We start from the raw sequence: 15,313 nt of genomic DNA, 5'->3' as shown, positions 1-15,313 counted from the left end.
GGCCTGCACCTGTCACCCCTGGGATTCCGGATACTGGCTAAGGTTCTTGCCGCCCCTATAGTGCCTTTTTTAGACAAGGTTCAAACGACAAACTCACCACTGTAACAGGAGCAGGCAAGCAAAAACTGAGGGTGATACTACTCAATGCTAGAAGTATAAATCTCAAAATGCACTCACTCGAGGCACTCCTTAAAAATGGAGAACAGATATCTGTGCAGTGACTGAGACCTGGTTCAAGGCTCCAGAGAGCACCCCTGCACTACCAGACTACAACTCACACCACACTTTTTGGCCATGTAACCTGGACTGGAACACCAAAGGCGGATGTGTGCCCATATTCATTAAGGATATCCACACCTCCAGGCTAGTTGCTCAGCATAATGCAGCCGAGGTTATCCTAGTGCAACTAACTCTGGGCAAAACTGCAATCCAAATTGTTGCTTGCTACAGATACCCCACCATGCCCCAGGATTCCCACTCCTCTTTTCTTGATGTACTGGAAAATATTAGGGTTCAAACACCCTAATAGGCAATTTCAACTACCCCACCATTAACTGGGAAAACTAATCATGTACCAACTCCTTCGCTCAACGCTTTCTGGAATTCATAAACTCCAATGCCCTGGATCAACTTATCCACACCCCCACCGGGGGCAACAATATCCTAGATCTAGTCATTACCAACATGAGTGACCGGTTTTCCACACCTGAAGTCAACGCCTCACTGGTCTGATCCGACGATATCCACATCCTGCCCCCCACCATTAAGGAAACCACGGTAAAAAATTTCTCCAAAGCCAACTTCATGCTTCTTAAGACATAAGTGGTGAACTTCATGACACCCATGCAGATGGGCAATACAGTTATGACTACCGAATCCTACACAATTGCACTTTATAAGCACTTACACAAGTGCATGGATCGTGCTATCCCAAACAGAACCAAGAAGCTATCCTCCAAAAAAAGGAAGCCAATCTGGTGGTCCCCTGCCATAAACAAACTGTACAACAGAAGGAAGAAACTACTGCAAAGAGAGTGTAAAATCCCATGAGTGGAGGAGCTCCCTGGTCAACCTCGATAAGAAGCTGAGATCCCCGATCCCCCTCTCACCCCCCTAAAAAGAGCTAATCTCTATACCGGAAGAATGCAAAAGTTCCTGTAATCACAGCTGCACAGGTCAAAACCACACTCTCCAAAGCCAAGAACACAGCGTCCATGGGACCAGACAACATCCCAGGCTGCATTCTACACGAAATACAGAACGAACTGGCACTCCACATAAGTACCATGTTCAATCATAGCCTCATCTCAGGCTTTCTGCCCACTGAATGGCACACAGCGACGGTTAACCCACTCCACAAGGGGGGAGCCACCACGAACCCCGGGAACTATCACCCCCATAAGCCTGATGAGCCTGGTCTGCAAGGCCATGGAACTTATAAACAAAGACATTGGTAATCTCCAAACTCTGGACCCCACCCAGTTCGGGTTTGTAAAAGGCAGACCATGTCTCCTAAACATGATAGACTTCTTTGAAGCAGTCACCAAAGCCGTAGACGAGGGTAAGGTGGTTCACACAGCCTATCATGATCTTTCCAAGGCTTTAGACACCATCCCCACTCTGGAATTATAAATTCACTAAACTAGGTATAAATCCCTAGGTCACAAGATGGGTTGCCAACTGGCTCACTGACAGAAACCACACTGTGAAAGTAGAAGACTCCAAATCCGACTTCAGACCAGTACCACAGGGTTCAGTCCTGTGTTCTGTCCTGTTTGGTATCTACTTCTCTGAAATACAGGCTAACACAGAAGGCCTTTTGCTACTGAAGTTCGCAGATGACTGCAAACTAGGAGCCATAAATCGACTCCTAAGGATGTGGACATCCTACAAAAGGGCCTCACAGACAGATGCCTGGTGTCAAAGCCATGGACTAAAGCTCAATGCCAAAAAGTGCATTGTCATCCCCTTTGGTAAAAACTCTGCACCCATCAACTACAACATAGGCGGTAGTATACTTAACACCAAAAAGTGTGATGAGACCTTGGGACACAGGTGGACAGTAGTCTCTCCTTTGATAATCACATCGCCACAGTAGTCAGGAAATCCTTCTACGTGGCACACCAATCACAAAAGGTTTCAAATCCATAAAAAAAAAAAAATTTTTTTTTTTTTTTTAAGGTCATTGCCCCCCTCTACTCATCACTCATTAGACCCATTAGAGAGTAAAATGCCCCTTTTGGTATGTACCTCACAAGACATCGACAACTGGAAAGGCCGCGGAAATCTCACAAGGAGGATTACCGACCTCAAACAGATGCCCTATGCAGACATTCTCAAAAAACTCCAGCTTTACTCCGTCGCATATCACCTACTCAGAGGTGATCTCTGCCTAACATATAAAGCTATGTCAAACCCAGAGCTGTTGGACATGCTCCACTTAAAGAAATCCCAGTCCCTCCGAGCTACACGCTCTAGGGACCTAAACCTGGTCACCACAATAAACAGAACATGCCAGAGAGATAGATTCCTGTCCCAGAGACTTCCCATACTCTGGAATAAACTACCTATCTACATCAAAAAAGCTCTTCATTAGCACTCAAGAAAAATCTTGATGATCGGATGGGAAATAGGAAATTCACCCCAGGGATCACTTCTGTGGCTCTGCTCGACAGTGGCACAGGAAAATAATTTTCTTGGGTGGCAAAAGCCAGGGTACCTTTTTAGCTGGGCTTGTATAGGCCCTAGGGCCAATAGCCTAGTACCTACCTATGAACCTATATGGGGTCTGCTCAATCTTAAAATTTGGGGTCAGTAGAGTAGCGCATTAGCTAGTATCTGAAAAAACATTGCCTTTCTCAATACGCTACACTAGATCAGACCACAACTTGCTATTGCTTGCTTCCGCAGGCTGTGCAGCAGTTACAATCTACTCAGTACTAATTCTGCCAGATGATGCAGTAACCACAATTTCACACCTTCACCCAACATCTTATCACCATCCTACCCTCCTCACCCATTACCACCATGTCACCTTGTCCAAATGTCCCAGCAACAAAAGTAATGGACCTTCCCTGGTGCCCTAACCAAAATCTACCTTGGTACATGTACCAACTTGAATATTCTCTGAATAAAGGTAATAGGACTAGTGAAACTAAGATGGTCAAAAACAAAGAAATACACTTCATATAAATTCAAGAATACGATTTTGCTACTGTGTGAGCTTGGGTCACATCTGAAAGTCTGTAGACCAGCCTAACCAACTAGTTTAAAAAAACCCTGTCACCCACAGTACTAGCAAGAGACAAGACTTGCTTTTCTTTATCAATCAGGTTAATATACAATATGGTGTTATGCACCCTGATCATAATGAAAACATACCAACAGCGTGCCATAATCAGTTAAATTATGGCATCTTAGTTTCTTTTCTTTATTTTTGTATTTAACCAGAACAAAACGCTGACCCACATGGTCCATTTTCAGGCTCAGCCACTGAAAAAGTACACCAAAACAGAATAAAAGCAGTTACCACACAAAATATGAATAAATAAAAGGGTATACACACATTGAAAAGACTTCAATAATGACAAAAATAAATGCACTGTTTGCAGAAAACTACCCACAGGAAGCAAACATTTGGTACCAGGATATTGTAGTGTTAATAGCCTAGGTCTGAAAGATGCCTTGACCTGAGAAAATGCTGACTGTAAGTACTTAATGTGTTTATATGGCAATATGGATGGTCTTAGGTCATAATTAAATTATACTGACTTTACTGTTCCATTTACCTTTCACTCTTACGAAAATGTGTTTTGAAGGTTCTCTTACGTGCTGAAAGGGACTGCGTATCAGTTATGTAAGCGAGAGTGGATTTCCAGATTCAAGGCCACGGCTGAGAAAGCGTTCAGTATGCTTTAGTGTAGTGAATGAGGTAAGGAGGTTGGGGGTACAGTGACCACCGGTTGCATGATGACTGTCATTGTGAAAGTCCACTGGTAGAGAATGGGAAAGATTTCATGGTGATAACCTTAAATATTATGGATCCTAGTAGGACTTTTTTTGTGATATTGGAGGCCATTCTACTGTGCACATGGTACTGCAGCAACATTTTGCCGAGAGAGACAGAGAGTTATAAACCTGTAGATATTAATATAGGAGTATTGTGACAAGGCAAGATCTATTTCAGCAGAACAGCAGTGTTCTGTCCTAAGGGGCAGAGTGTTATGTGTATTAGAGGTGGACTGTAGCAAGGAAAGATTTACTTTGGAAACAAAAACTAAGAGGAAGGACTCCTTTACTTATTGCCACCATGCCTTGAGGAGACAAGAAGCGTGTGTTTACTCCAAAAGAGAAGTTCCTTGACCTTAGGCTTTGGAAAGTTTAGAAACTGGGCTATCCAGATTCCTACACATTCGTAAGTTTGGACAGTCAAGAGGCACTCTGCGAGTCTAGTGCGACAAGTAGTGGAGAGTTTACTCAGCCTTTGATAAATACCAAATAGCAGTTTACTTTCTTGGTGTTTATTACCTAGTTTGTATTGTAGTAGTCAGTGGTTGATATTAGAGACTGGTTTGCAGATTAGAGAAGAAAGAATTGGATGGGTCTGAACTGTAGACAGCCATGTTATTAGTGTACAGTAAAATGGTGGATTGGGCAAGTCAAGGAAAGTCTGTTAATGTACATGAGGAAAAACTGGAGGGGGACGGGGGGACGATCAGCAAGGCATAATTTTCTGAATATGGGTTGTTGAGAAAGATGAAAGTCATAGGTGTACTGCAAAGACTCCATCTACTAGGAAGCTGCGAAACCACAGTGTGGATTGTTGTCGGATTCCAGACCACTATCAAACATTCTGCCATGAAATGTAGCTGCAACAGAGGAGTACCATACAAACAAGGCATTCAAGAGCAGCTCAGATTATCACCCATTCAAACTGCAGACTACAAAACAGCAAAGTTCATTATAATAAGAAGATCAGCTGTAATACTGGTCTCAAATTATAATGTTCTGACCTTCTGCATACATTAATAGGAAATGTTGAGGATATAAAACATGAAAAAAAATATTTAAAGTGTGAATAAGGAAGCTGCAACTAATGCCACAGGAAAATATACATATACAGGTAACAATAGAGGAACCAAAGTATTAAAAGACAACATTTGGAAATTTTACTACAGTAAAAAAAAAAAAAAAAAAACAGTGCCCCAGCTCAAGTCACCAACTAAGCATTTCAAATCAGGTGACCACTAAGCATTAAGCTGCAAGATCTGAAGAAGTGTGGCTAGGCAACAATTCACCGTACTGCTGCAAGACCCCAAAAAAATTCGCTTCCTGTGTCTATAATGACCTCGCACACAACTTTTCCTTAATCAAAATTAAGAGACTATCTTTATTACTATGCAAATGAACTACCTTGCCATACACAACTGAAAATATGCTAGTTTCGGGCAGGTTGTCATATTTTCAAATGCCCAAAATGGGACAGTTTTAATGAAATGGGGAATTCTGTAGAAAGATTATACCACGCCACAGCAAAGTACAGACCTTCAACTTATGGCAAATAAAAGCTCACTCTTCTCAAATTGTTTGTATCATATAATATTAAGGCATTTCAGATGTAAAATAAGTCTTTTATACAACTATTTATGGAAACTTTTAAATTTTAGTATTGACAAAATGTCTTACATCCTTTGTTAGATCACTGCTGCAACAGCCCAAGCTATATGGGATGTCCTGCAAAGGACTGTCACCCTATGTGCCCACTCAAAGCTTTAGGGCACCTTACACTCACCTTAATTATCATTGACACAGGAAATAAATAGCCATTATTACACCAAACTTCAGAACTTTCCCAAAGAGTGAAGAGTGTTTCAGTGCTTTGAAGGTCATCCATTAGTTCTGCTATCCTGGTTGGACAAAATTCCATTCTTTTCACACGCACACACAATACAAAAGTAGTGCAGTGTTAGGATATTACTTTAGCTCCAGTACTGCAGTTATCCATTACTGTGTACTGGAAAGTTACACAGTATGATAAGCTATATTCTTCTCTATTAAACAGTTTTTGTTCTTTTGCCAATAAGTGGTTGCTAGTATTGCTGCCATTTTTCAGGGATATACACTGTTTTTGCTTCAGGTTTAGTGCTTGTTCTGGATACTTCTTAACCTGCCCTTTTGGGGTGACCTCCTTTGGTTTCAGCAAGAATTCATTTCAGCATTTACTGGTCTGCAAGAATAGAAAATTTAATAGTGAGGATTTATATATTTTTTTTAGTCTGACTTCTGTGTCTCAGCCACTAGTGAAAGATTCCCTTGTGGCCACATGTGGTTCCCTGTACTGTTCATATTCTTCACTTGGTCCCACTAGTGTTGCTCCTCTGGAGGCCACTAAAGACCCAGAGGCCGACACACCCTCTGTGACTGTTAAGATATCTTTATTGGGACTGGGAAAACCACTCCATTTGGTATCAGGAAGGGACCAGGAGATATTCAACTACTACACTCTGATGAGGAAAGTTTTTCCCCATGTAAAAGACTATTAATATGGCCATATTTTTATTTCTCCTTAGTTGAAATAATTGGCTGCATTTTTCTAAAGGTTTATTTTCAGCCTTTCAGTTTTTTTAGTGCAAGCTAGTCTCCTGTGAATACAGCAGAGACTGCACCCTCCTCCTTTCACGGATTTTCTGCCACAGGGTCAGCCTTTACACTGGGATTCTGTTTCTCAGGCTCTCTCTCCTAGCCATGAGGATTCTACCGCTGAGAGATGTTGCTCCTCTTGGAAAACAGCATCGTTAATTACTTTGATTTCTGCCAGCTATGTCTCCAAACTACAAGCCTTAATGGTGAACCCCCAATATCTATTTTAGACGATAGGATTACCTTGAGAACTAATCCTTCATTTATGCCTACAGTGGCATCAGACTTTATGCCGAACCAGGCCATTAGTCTCCCCATTTTCTTTCTAGAGCCTAAAAATGAGGGCGAAAGCATTCTGCACACTTCAGATATTCATACCTACTTCTACTGTACTAACAGAACCAATACCTTCCGGTTTGCTGTTTATTTTCTACAAAGGTAAGAAAAAGGGCAGGCAAACTATTTTCAGTTGGTTGCCACAGGCTATTGATATTTTGTTATTCTCACCACGGACAATCACTTTCAGGCACAGTCAGGGCTCACTCTACTCAAGCTTCGTCTACGTCCGTGGCATTCTGGAAAAAGGTGGCTTACTGCAGCAATGATCTAATAAAGAATACAATATAGTTGTGTATGCAATAATACCATAACAGCAGATATTAAGATTAGATCATTGGTGCAGTAGCTGCTCCACTCCCTCCAATCACCCCCCCCCCCCCAGACACATTCAAGTTTGTATAGGTTTTGAAAGTGTAACCGCTTACTTATTTTTTCCTTGGACACAATCCTCTATTATGAGACTTGATTCCTACTTTTTGGGCAAGAACTTTCTGCAGTTTGTCACTAATTGTCATTTATTTCCTATGCATATTGCATCTATGGGGATATGAAATTGCCCTAAGCAAGAATACCTTTGCCAGGCTATCTCATATAGCTCAGGCTACTGTAGCAATGATCTACTCCAACACCTACTTTTATGCTAAGGTTACATTACACAGCCATACTTTTTAGCAGAGCTCAACTGCCCTAACAGGGATTGTCCTACATAAAAGGACAAATGACCTTGAGTTTCAATGAATGTGACAAACAGGAAAGGGAGTCTGACTGCAGCCCTAGATAAAGGACATTATGCACCCAGCATGCACAAGGGCTTACATTCTTCAAAGGGGCTATACCCACAGCTGAACTACATGGTCCAAAACATGACAGTCTGACTGTAGGATACATTTTCCCAAACCAAATAACTCTGCAGGTGACTGCCTCTTTTCCAAATCTGTTGGAAAAATGTGGAACAAACTACCCTCTGATATCTCATCTTTGTCCGCACTACCACTTTTTAAAAGGCAACTGAAAATGCATCTCAATCACTGGCTTTGCTCCTATACCAACCCAGATTAACTTTCCTTCTCCCTCTCTCTTTTCTTCTACCATAATTACTTTCATTCTCTTCTCCCTATATCCTTGATAGCTATCCCTTTACATAACATATATGTAGATAAATGTACTCATATATACTGTATGACCATTGTTAAAAAAAAAAAAAAAAAACTCATTTTTAAGACATTTTATTACTTCTTTTTTGTTTTTGGTTCTATCATATTTGTATATTACTTACATTAACTAACTCTGTTTTGCCTATTGCTGTTTAAACTTGTAATAACCATTGGAGCTTTTCTCCCCGGGCCTCTACTGAAAATGGACATATATCCAGTTGGACTAGCGCGGTCAACAAATGTAAAACAAAAATAAATAAATACATTTTATTTTTTTCCTACAGAACTACAAAAAGACAAGTGCAATTTCCAAAACATCTCCACTGGATCCAAAGTAGTCTTTTCTTTATTTTACGTTTGTTTTAATCTTAATTTCCCTTTAATCATATTTTATTAGACCCATTACGGAATATAACAGACCCTTTGACTTGTATTTGTCTAAAAGTATAACAACTTGAGACACCTCAGAGATTCATAACTAAAATGTAGTGGCCTCAAAATTCTTGGTCATCACGAGAGACTGGAAGCCCTTTCTCTGTACTCAGTCTCTTACAAACTATTCCATGGAGATTTAGATCTAACCTTTCATGGTATGAAAGGTCCAACCCTCTTTGACCTCCAATTTCTTCACAGAACTAAATGGTATATCAAATACTTAAGGAACTAAACCTTCACCAGCAGACAGATTCAGACCCGAATGTAGCAGCCCTCACCTCTGAAACAAACTTCCACGACATGTTAAGCAAAACAGTACTAGTCACCTCCAAGCTAAATCTAGAGAATTGGATGAGCAGGCTCAAATTCTCTCGTGTTGCATCTTATCTTGTCGTCCTTGAGATTAGAGGAAATTTTTGAATAGGGATTTTCGGCAAGGCTTGAAATAGTCTGCAGGTTGATTGCCTAGTACTTCCCTCTGAACAAGATCGTAAACTAACTTTTCAAAATACAGCAAAACACTTAAACGTCCATACGTACCCACCTAACTGCACCATTTCAAAGCACAGCTACTCCGAAGTACATACAAAACACCTTTTATTTATCAGGAGAGAGTGAGTGTGTGTGTGGGGGGGTGGGGGGGGCGCACGACAACAACAACACAGATGTTGATAGTGCACCAAACAACGACATCTGTAAACCTTATTAAAAATTTCTGCAACCTACACATTAGTTTAAACCTTAATTTTCTATCAAACAATGATTAACAGACAATAACAAATCAAACATATAATCATTCTTATTTACTGTTTAACGCACAACTCAAAGACATTAACATCAAGTAAGAGGAGGATGTTAAGCAAATTTTCGCTAAAACACAACATCGTTTTTTAGTCACGTCCACTACCAATGGAACGAAGCAAAACAGCAGTCAAGAGCTGCTCTAACTTACCATTTCCCCCAGCATGTAAACTCGTTTGTGTGCGCGCGCGCGTGGGGGGGGGGGGGTATGAAGAGCAAACCTTACCGAATGAAAAGCTCTCTGTACAGAGGTGTTTTAAGTAGCATACCTTATAAGCAATCAGTGAAATCTGCAGAACTAAAACAAAACAGCAAATCACAGACACTTACCACGACAATTCCAACTTTATGCAGCGCGTTCATGCACCTCACCTGGACCAACTACCCAGTATCGCTACACAAACTCGATTCCCAACACATACCAAAAGAACAATCTCCTCCTCGTCGGCCGAGAGGGAAATATTTAAGTATCACAACTACTCCACTGAAGAAAACACTTACCTACACTAGCAACAGCCAACTCAACTCCTCAAACCAATCTCTCCAACCTCCCCAAACGTCCTAACTACAGTACATACGTCACCGATGTGCGACAAAAACACTCTCACTTTTACTTATAGTATAAGTTGTAATATATTAAAAAACTACGCCAACATGCATGTTTTATTTTGAAGCTTTTGGACAAATACGTCCTAACTTCAAATTAGCGCAAGAGAAAAACAAAAACAATATTTGCCCCGCACAAAGATGACGGCAGCGTTCGATTTCTCCGCCTTATTGCTGCAACACGCATGAGTTATTATTAACTACAATCTGAATGTAAGTACGACTGAGTATGTGCATTTACACCGGTCCTTTCCTTTTCAAAGCAAAGCTAAAATTTCCACACCCTCCAATCCGATAGGGCGGACAGAAAAATGGGGAGGCGACGTTGGCACTGTGGAGACGTGAGGTGGGTGGGGAATGGACACCGGAAGTGACTCTGTGTTTCGGAACTCTCTCAAATATGGAGTCAGGTGGTTGTAGTCATAAGGTAGGATTTTTTTTTTTAATTTTCGTTAATCTCATATAGAAAACATATATTGCATAATTTCTTTGAGACAGTTTGTTAGTTGTTGAGATGTTAATGAAAGGCCATGATTGAATTATACATCTCTTGCCCTTGTATTTGTGTTGCTGTTGGTGAACAATTTCTGTTGTGTTCCAAAAAATAGTGTTTACTAACAGAAGAAGGCCCGTATATATTACAGAGTTTACACTTGCTGTGAAAATGTGTTATTATTTTTCACGATTCCATGTACTTTCCATAGGTCTCTGTTGGTTGTCTTGGTTTGTCTTCCAAGTTTACTGCACCCTTCTGAAATTTATGCGGAGCTTGTATGCAGTGTAATTTGTTGCATTTTTAGACGTTATTTTTCAGGTAGTGGAAGTTTGTATTAATTATTTTACTTTACCAGTGATATTGTTTAACAGTGCCATTATTTTAAAAAGTTACACAAGTCTAAAACGAGATTTCCAGTAACCTAGAACTTCTGTAGGAGTATACAGGAAGTAAACATAACAACCATATCGCTCAACTGTCCCATGGTTTTGACTCAAATTTTAGCGTCGTCCCTTTTAATCCTTCCTAAAACTGGCAACATTTAGAAGGAAAGTGGTGAATTATTCTTGATAAATAATAGTAATTAGACTTCTAAACTTGTTTTACTTCAGAAAATGTATATTGCTTCCCATTCCTTGTCCTGTCAATGTTTCAAGTTAAATTCTAAAAAGTATCCCTGATTATTTCTGGATTTGTCCCTGGTCTCCTGAGAGCTATGGTCATAATGAATAAAACAGATGAGTATGTTAAGATTAATTAAGCAAAAACTGAAAAAGTTAGTTACACTGTGACCAACAGTTGTAATTTGACCATTTAATGACGTAAGCTGCGCCGGCCTTTGGTCAGTTTGGCATCCCTGTCCTGGTCTACTTACACCATGAAGATGACTTTTCCTTTATTAATTCAACAGCGTCTTTTTAAAGAAACCATTTCTTTACTACAAAATAAATACTGGAAAAGCCAAACAAGTTGCATTGTAGCATGTATGTGCTATTAGTTGATAACATACTCGCCAGAGAATAGTAAACATAGTAAAGCGTCACTGGTAATTTGGTATTCGACTTGGCCAATGGAATTATACAAATAAGCACTTGGTGATGCTGGAGGAGGGTTGCTAGAAAGAATATTATAGTAAAGAATACTTGTTATGAGGTTTATTTATTTATTTTTAACTTCATAAACTCACTAGGCCCAAGGCAATCTGGTAACACTGTATGATCCGGTGACTTGCCCAAAGTCATACCATAAACAAATGAAGATTTAGGTAATCAAACACAGGACAACATGATGAAACTTGTTAACAGCCCATAACCATAATCTTGTTTGATAAACTGCCAGACAAGTTGGAAGGCGTGTTCTTCCCAGTAATAACTGTTTTCTAGAAAAGATTTGATGTGTAGTAAGCAAGACACAAGCATGTTATGTAATGCTGATTTATAATTTTATAGCTAGTTGTAGTTATAAGTGTGTGAACAGTGAACATGTGTTTCTAATTGTAAGCATATGGGTAAGTGCTAGGCTAGCTGAACTTGTGGCCATTTTAAGCCTTGCCATTTTCCCTTTTGGTACTTGAAGTAACCTATTCTATTTGGTGATTTGGCAATAGATTGGCTTTTTCCATCCCATGGTCAATAATTTTATATTTATCCCTAGTGAGAGTAACTAAGTCATACCATGGATAATTTGAGGGAGCATGTGCACAAGATAAAGCATTTAGGAGCTGCTTCTGTCCATTAGTAGTACATGAGCCAGTCCTGGGGGAAATTTTCTGTTCCCCGTCCATGTATCCAAGCTGCACTTGAATACGGACAGGGATGAGCTTTGTTCTACTTGGACAGGGAGTCTGTTCAAGTGCAGCAGTATCCTCTGCAAGATGTACCTGTCCCTCCAAACCGTTGCTGCTGCAGAAGAGGTTTAAATCCATAGGCTGTGTATTTCTGATGCCATTTGACTGACTTAGTTAAATCCGTCAACATCGGCCTGGAGAATGCCTTGTTTGCCAGGCACAGGTCACATCTTTTAACAGTGTGTATGATACCAAGTATAGTGTCAGGGTTTTGAGTCAGTGTGCGTAGGACACGTAGTTTAGACTTTGTATCCTGTTAGTAGGGAATCTTTGTGGGCATTCAGTTAGTTACATGTGTGTGGACCAGTACATGCCAAAGGGGTCATTTTACTCAGCGATTGGCCTAACAAGGGCTGAGTAAAAGGGTAGAATGACATCTCTAGATCTAGACGCATTCCTTTTGTTTATAAGCTGTGCAATATGGAAGAATTTTCTTACAATATTGGACACGTCACTGTCCACATAAGTTCCCAAACCCTGAACAACTGGGTCCGCTCTTAAGGGTTTATTGTTAAAGTGGTAGTATCTGAGGTAGGTGACTTCCCAAAGGATATGATAATACATTTAGTTTCTGTCCATGATTTTAGCACTGGTTATTTATTTGGGGCAAACCTGCCTGCAGGGTGACTAAGTCATTTGGGGATTCGGTGACTGTCCCTGACATGCAGTCATCTTGCAAACATAGTCTGCCAGATCCCTTTAGAGCAGGCCAGCATTTTAATTGTTCCCTGTTAGACTGAAAAGAATAGGTAGATGAAAGAAATGATCATGAATGAAAAAAGGGTATGGAGTATGACGGAAAAAAAAACAGGTGGCAAGAGTAGGGCTTGTGGTTTTAAGGAATTTGATAATGGCAAGAATAAGTATGGTAATAGTGAGAAAATGAAAATGAGTATAGAAGAGCCGGGGTAATAAATCAGAGGATGTGACCGAGAGAGAGCGAGGAGATATGGAAATAGATAATGGGTAATGAGTAAAAAGTTCAATGGGGAGAGAGATGTAGACTGGAAAAGTAAAGGAAGACCTGTGATTAGCTGGGTTGTACAATCCCTTTTATAATGCCTGTAACTGGTGATATTTGCTAAACAAATTGCATTTGGTGTTTTTGAATAATAATTGTACAAGAACTTTATTTTGGTGTGAGTGCTCAGCCCTTGCTTGAAAACTTTGAGTATTTCCGCTTGACTTCATCTTTACTGGGGCAGTTTGCTCCCGTCCTGTATCTCACACTAATTAACAGGTTAGGCATACAAAGTTGATTACGAAAGCTTTTTTTTACCTGCTCTCCCCACCATGAATTCTTCTTAACATGCTCTGTGTTCTTCAGATATCTGACTATTCTGAGACAGTTCTTTAAGAATGAATAATTCATTTCACAAAGAATAAATAATAGGTTTGTCGTCTTTGCATTATTTGTACATTTGACCATTCTAAGACAGTTCTTTAAGAATAAATAAATCAATTTTGCAAAAAATAAGTAGATTTGTAGTCTTTGCATTATCTATACGTTTGATTTTGTGTAATTGTGACAGTGCGTTTTATTCTGTGGTTTATCAAAACCAGTAACTCTTGGTATCACTGTGTTTTCTTTGTTCTCAAAATTCAGAAATAAGTATCATTAGTTTAGTTTGTTTTGAGGCTTTAGAATTTATGTGGAACCATTTTTAACTGTGAAAAAATTGGTATCAAATCTTCGGTGTTTGTTTCTTTATCTGTTTTTCTTCTGCAAATACCAAGCAGAAGTACTAGTCTGCTGCTTTTTTCTTAGTCATGGAATGTCTACTTGCTCTACCTGTTAAGTGTGGCTTTTTATGTGTTTTTTTTCACCAGAAAAACACTTTATTGATGCTGTTTATTTGATACTGTTTTTGAAGCAAACTGTAACAATAGTAATATACCATTGAATAAAATAAGCTGGACTAGAATGTAGGTGAGTTCAAATATAGTAAATTTTTTTGAGTAGTATGAACAACAAATCCATGAAAAATTAGTTACATCTACTGAGTATACTCTAAACCTGAAGACCAGCTGGATGCTTCTAACAAAATTAAGTGGGGCGATTTCACAGAAAGAACCCCAACTGAGCCCCCATTGTATCTGTTTGTTTGTTTTTAAGACCATCTAGGGAATGCCCTCTCTAAAAGATATGTTCCCAGTGACCAAATGTGTTAACTGCACATCTCCAGCAATATACAGATGTTCCAGGAACAAGTGACTCAGACTCAGCTTGGTGTGACTGTAGAAATATGTGAAAAAATACTTGTATGAAGAATCTAAACTTCTAGACTTAGCGTATCCGGGGGTATGAATGTTTGCCACCAGTCCCAGGGACGAAAAAAGTCAGAATTCGTAACTTCCCAACAAAGCCTGTGTTCAACAGTGACAAGTTTTCCTAGTGTTCATGAATATCTTATAAACTACAGATATTAAATCCCTAAATGAAGGGTTGGTGAGGGGCATCTGGGAATCAACTCCAGCTCTTACCCATAGGATCAGTCCCTTATAGAAATTTTAACCAGAGAAAGGGTACTTGGCACCTCTGGTTACTTGTTGGAAGCCTCTTTCTTTTTAGCCCCAAGGACTGCTTGATTTTCCTGAAATTGTATTACCTTGTAACCTAGTAGCAGTTGCTCCCAGTAAATTAAACCAGAATGTATTGATGTGCCTTAATACAGGAGGTTTTTATTGATGTCTCATCGTAGAGTGACTTTAATTGGTAAAAAAAATCACTTACCTAGCCCAATGGATTAGGCTCCTTAAAGGCCATTGTCAGAGTGCATAATATATTCTTTTAAATTGCAGTCATCAACTGAGGTGAGGAAACACAATTTTGCCAAAGAGTTTTATACCAACCACTTATTCTTTTGAGCAGAACAGAAAACAATGTCCTTCCTGACTGCTAACTTCACTTTAGCAGCCTGGTTATGAGTTATGGAATTGGGTAGTGTAATACCCCTACAGTTGTTAGAATAAGCAAAACCAAACCAGTTGTGGTTG

The 15,313-nt window shown here is 39.7% G+C and overlaps 2 protein-coding genes across 3 annotated transcripts in view; one reads left to right on the top strand and one right to left on the bottom strand.

Moving 5' to 3' along the window:
• AKT1S1 (AKT1 substrate 1) overlaps positions 1 to 10,253 on the bottom strand; it is a 480,046-nt gene extending 469,793 nt beyond the window's left edge. Inside the window, exon 1 of one of the 2 annotated variants that reach the window (XM_044059601.1) lies at positions 9,870 to 10,253. Coding sequence is in view for 1 of the 2 variants with exons in the window: in XM_044059600.1 (XP_043915535.1) it covers positions 9,699 to 9,731 (33 nt within the window). In the remaining variant the exon portion in view is untranslated. Of the gene's footprint in view, positions 1 to 9,698; positions 9,850 to 9,869 lie in introns of those variants that run through there. The other variant, XM_044059600.1, reaches the window with a different exon arrangement.
• Positions 10,254 to 10,311: 58 nt separating this feature from the next.
• Positions 10,312 to 15,313, top strand: part of TBC1D17 (TBC1 domain family member 17) — a 1,580,308-nt gene continuing 1,575,306 nt past the window's right edge. The window contains exon 1 of the mRNA XM_044059599.1: positions 10,312 to 10,401. Coding sequence (XP_043915534.1) covers positions 10,375 to 10,401 — 27 coding nt within the window. The 5' untranslated portion in view covers positions 10,312 to 10,374. The remainder of the gene's footprint in view (positions 10,402 to 15,313) is intronic.

The sequence above is a fragment of the Protopterus annectens genome, chromosome 17.part0 (assembly GCF_019279795.1).
Source record: "Protopterus annectens isolate FY-2018-M chromosome 17.part0, PAN1.0, whole genome shotgun sequence".
NCBI classification, from domain to species: domain Eukaryota; kingdom Metazoa; phylum Chordata; order Ceratodontiformes; family Protopteridae; genus Protopterus; species Protopterus annectens.
The sequence above is the reverse complement of the archived record's forward strand: the minus strand, read 5'-3'. Positions and strand labels throughout refer to the sequence as shown.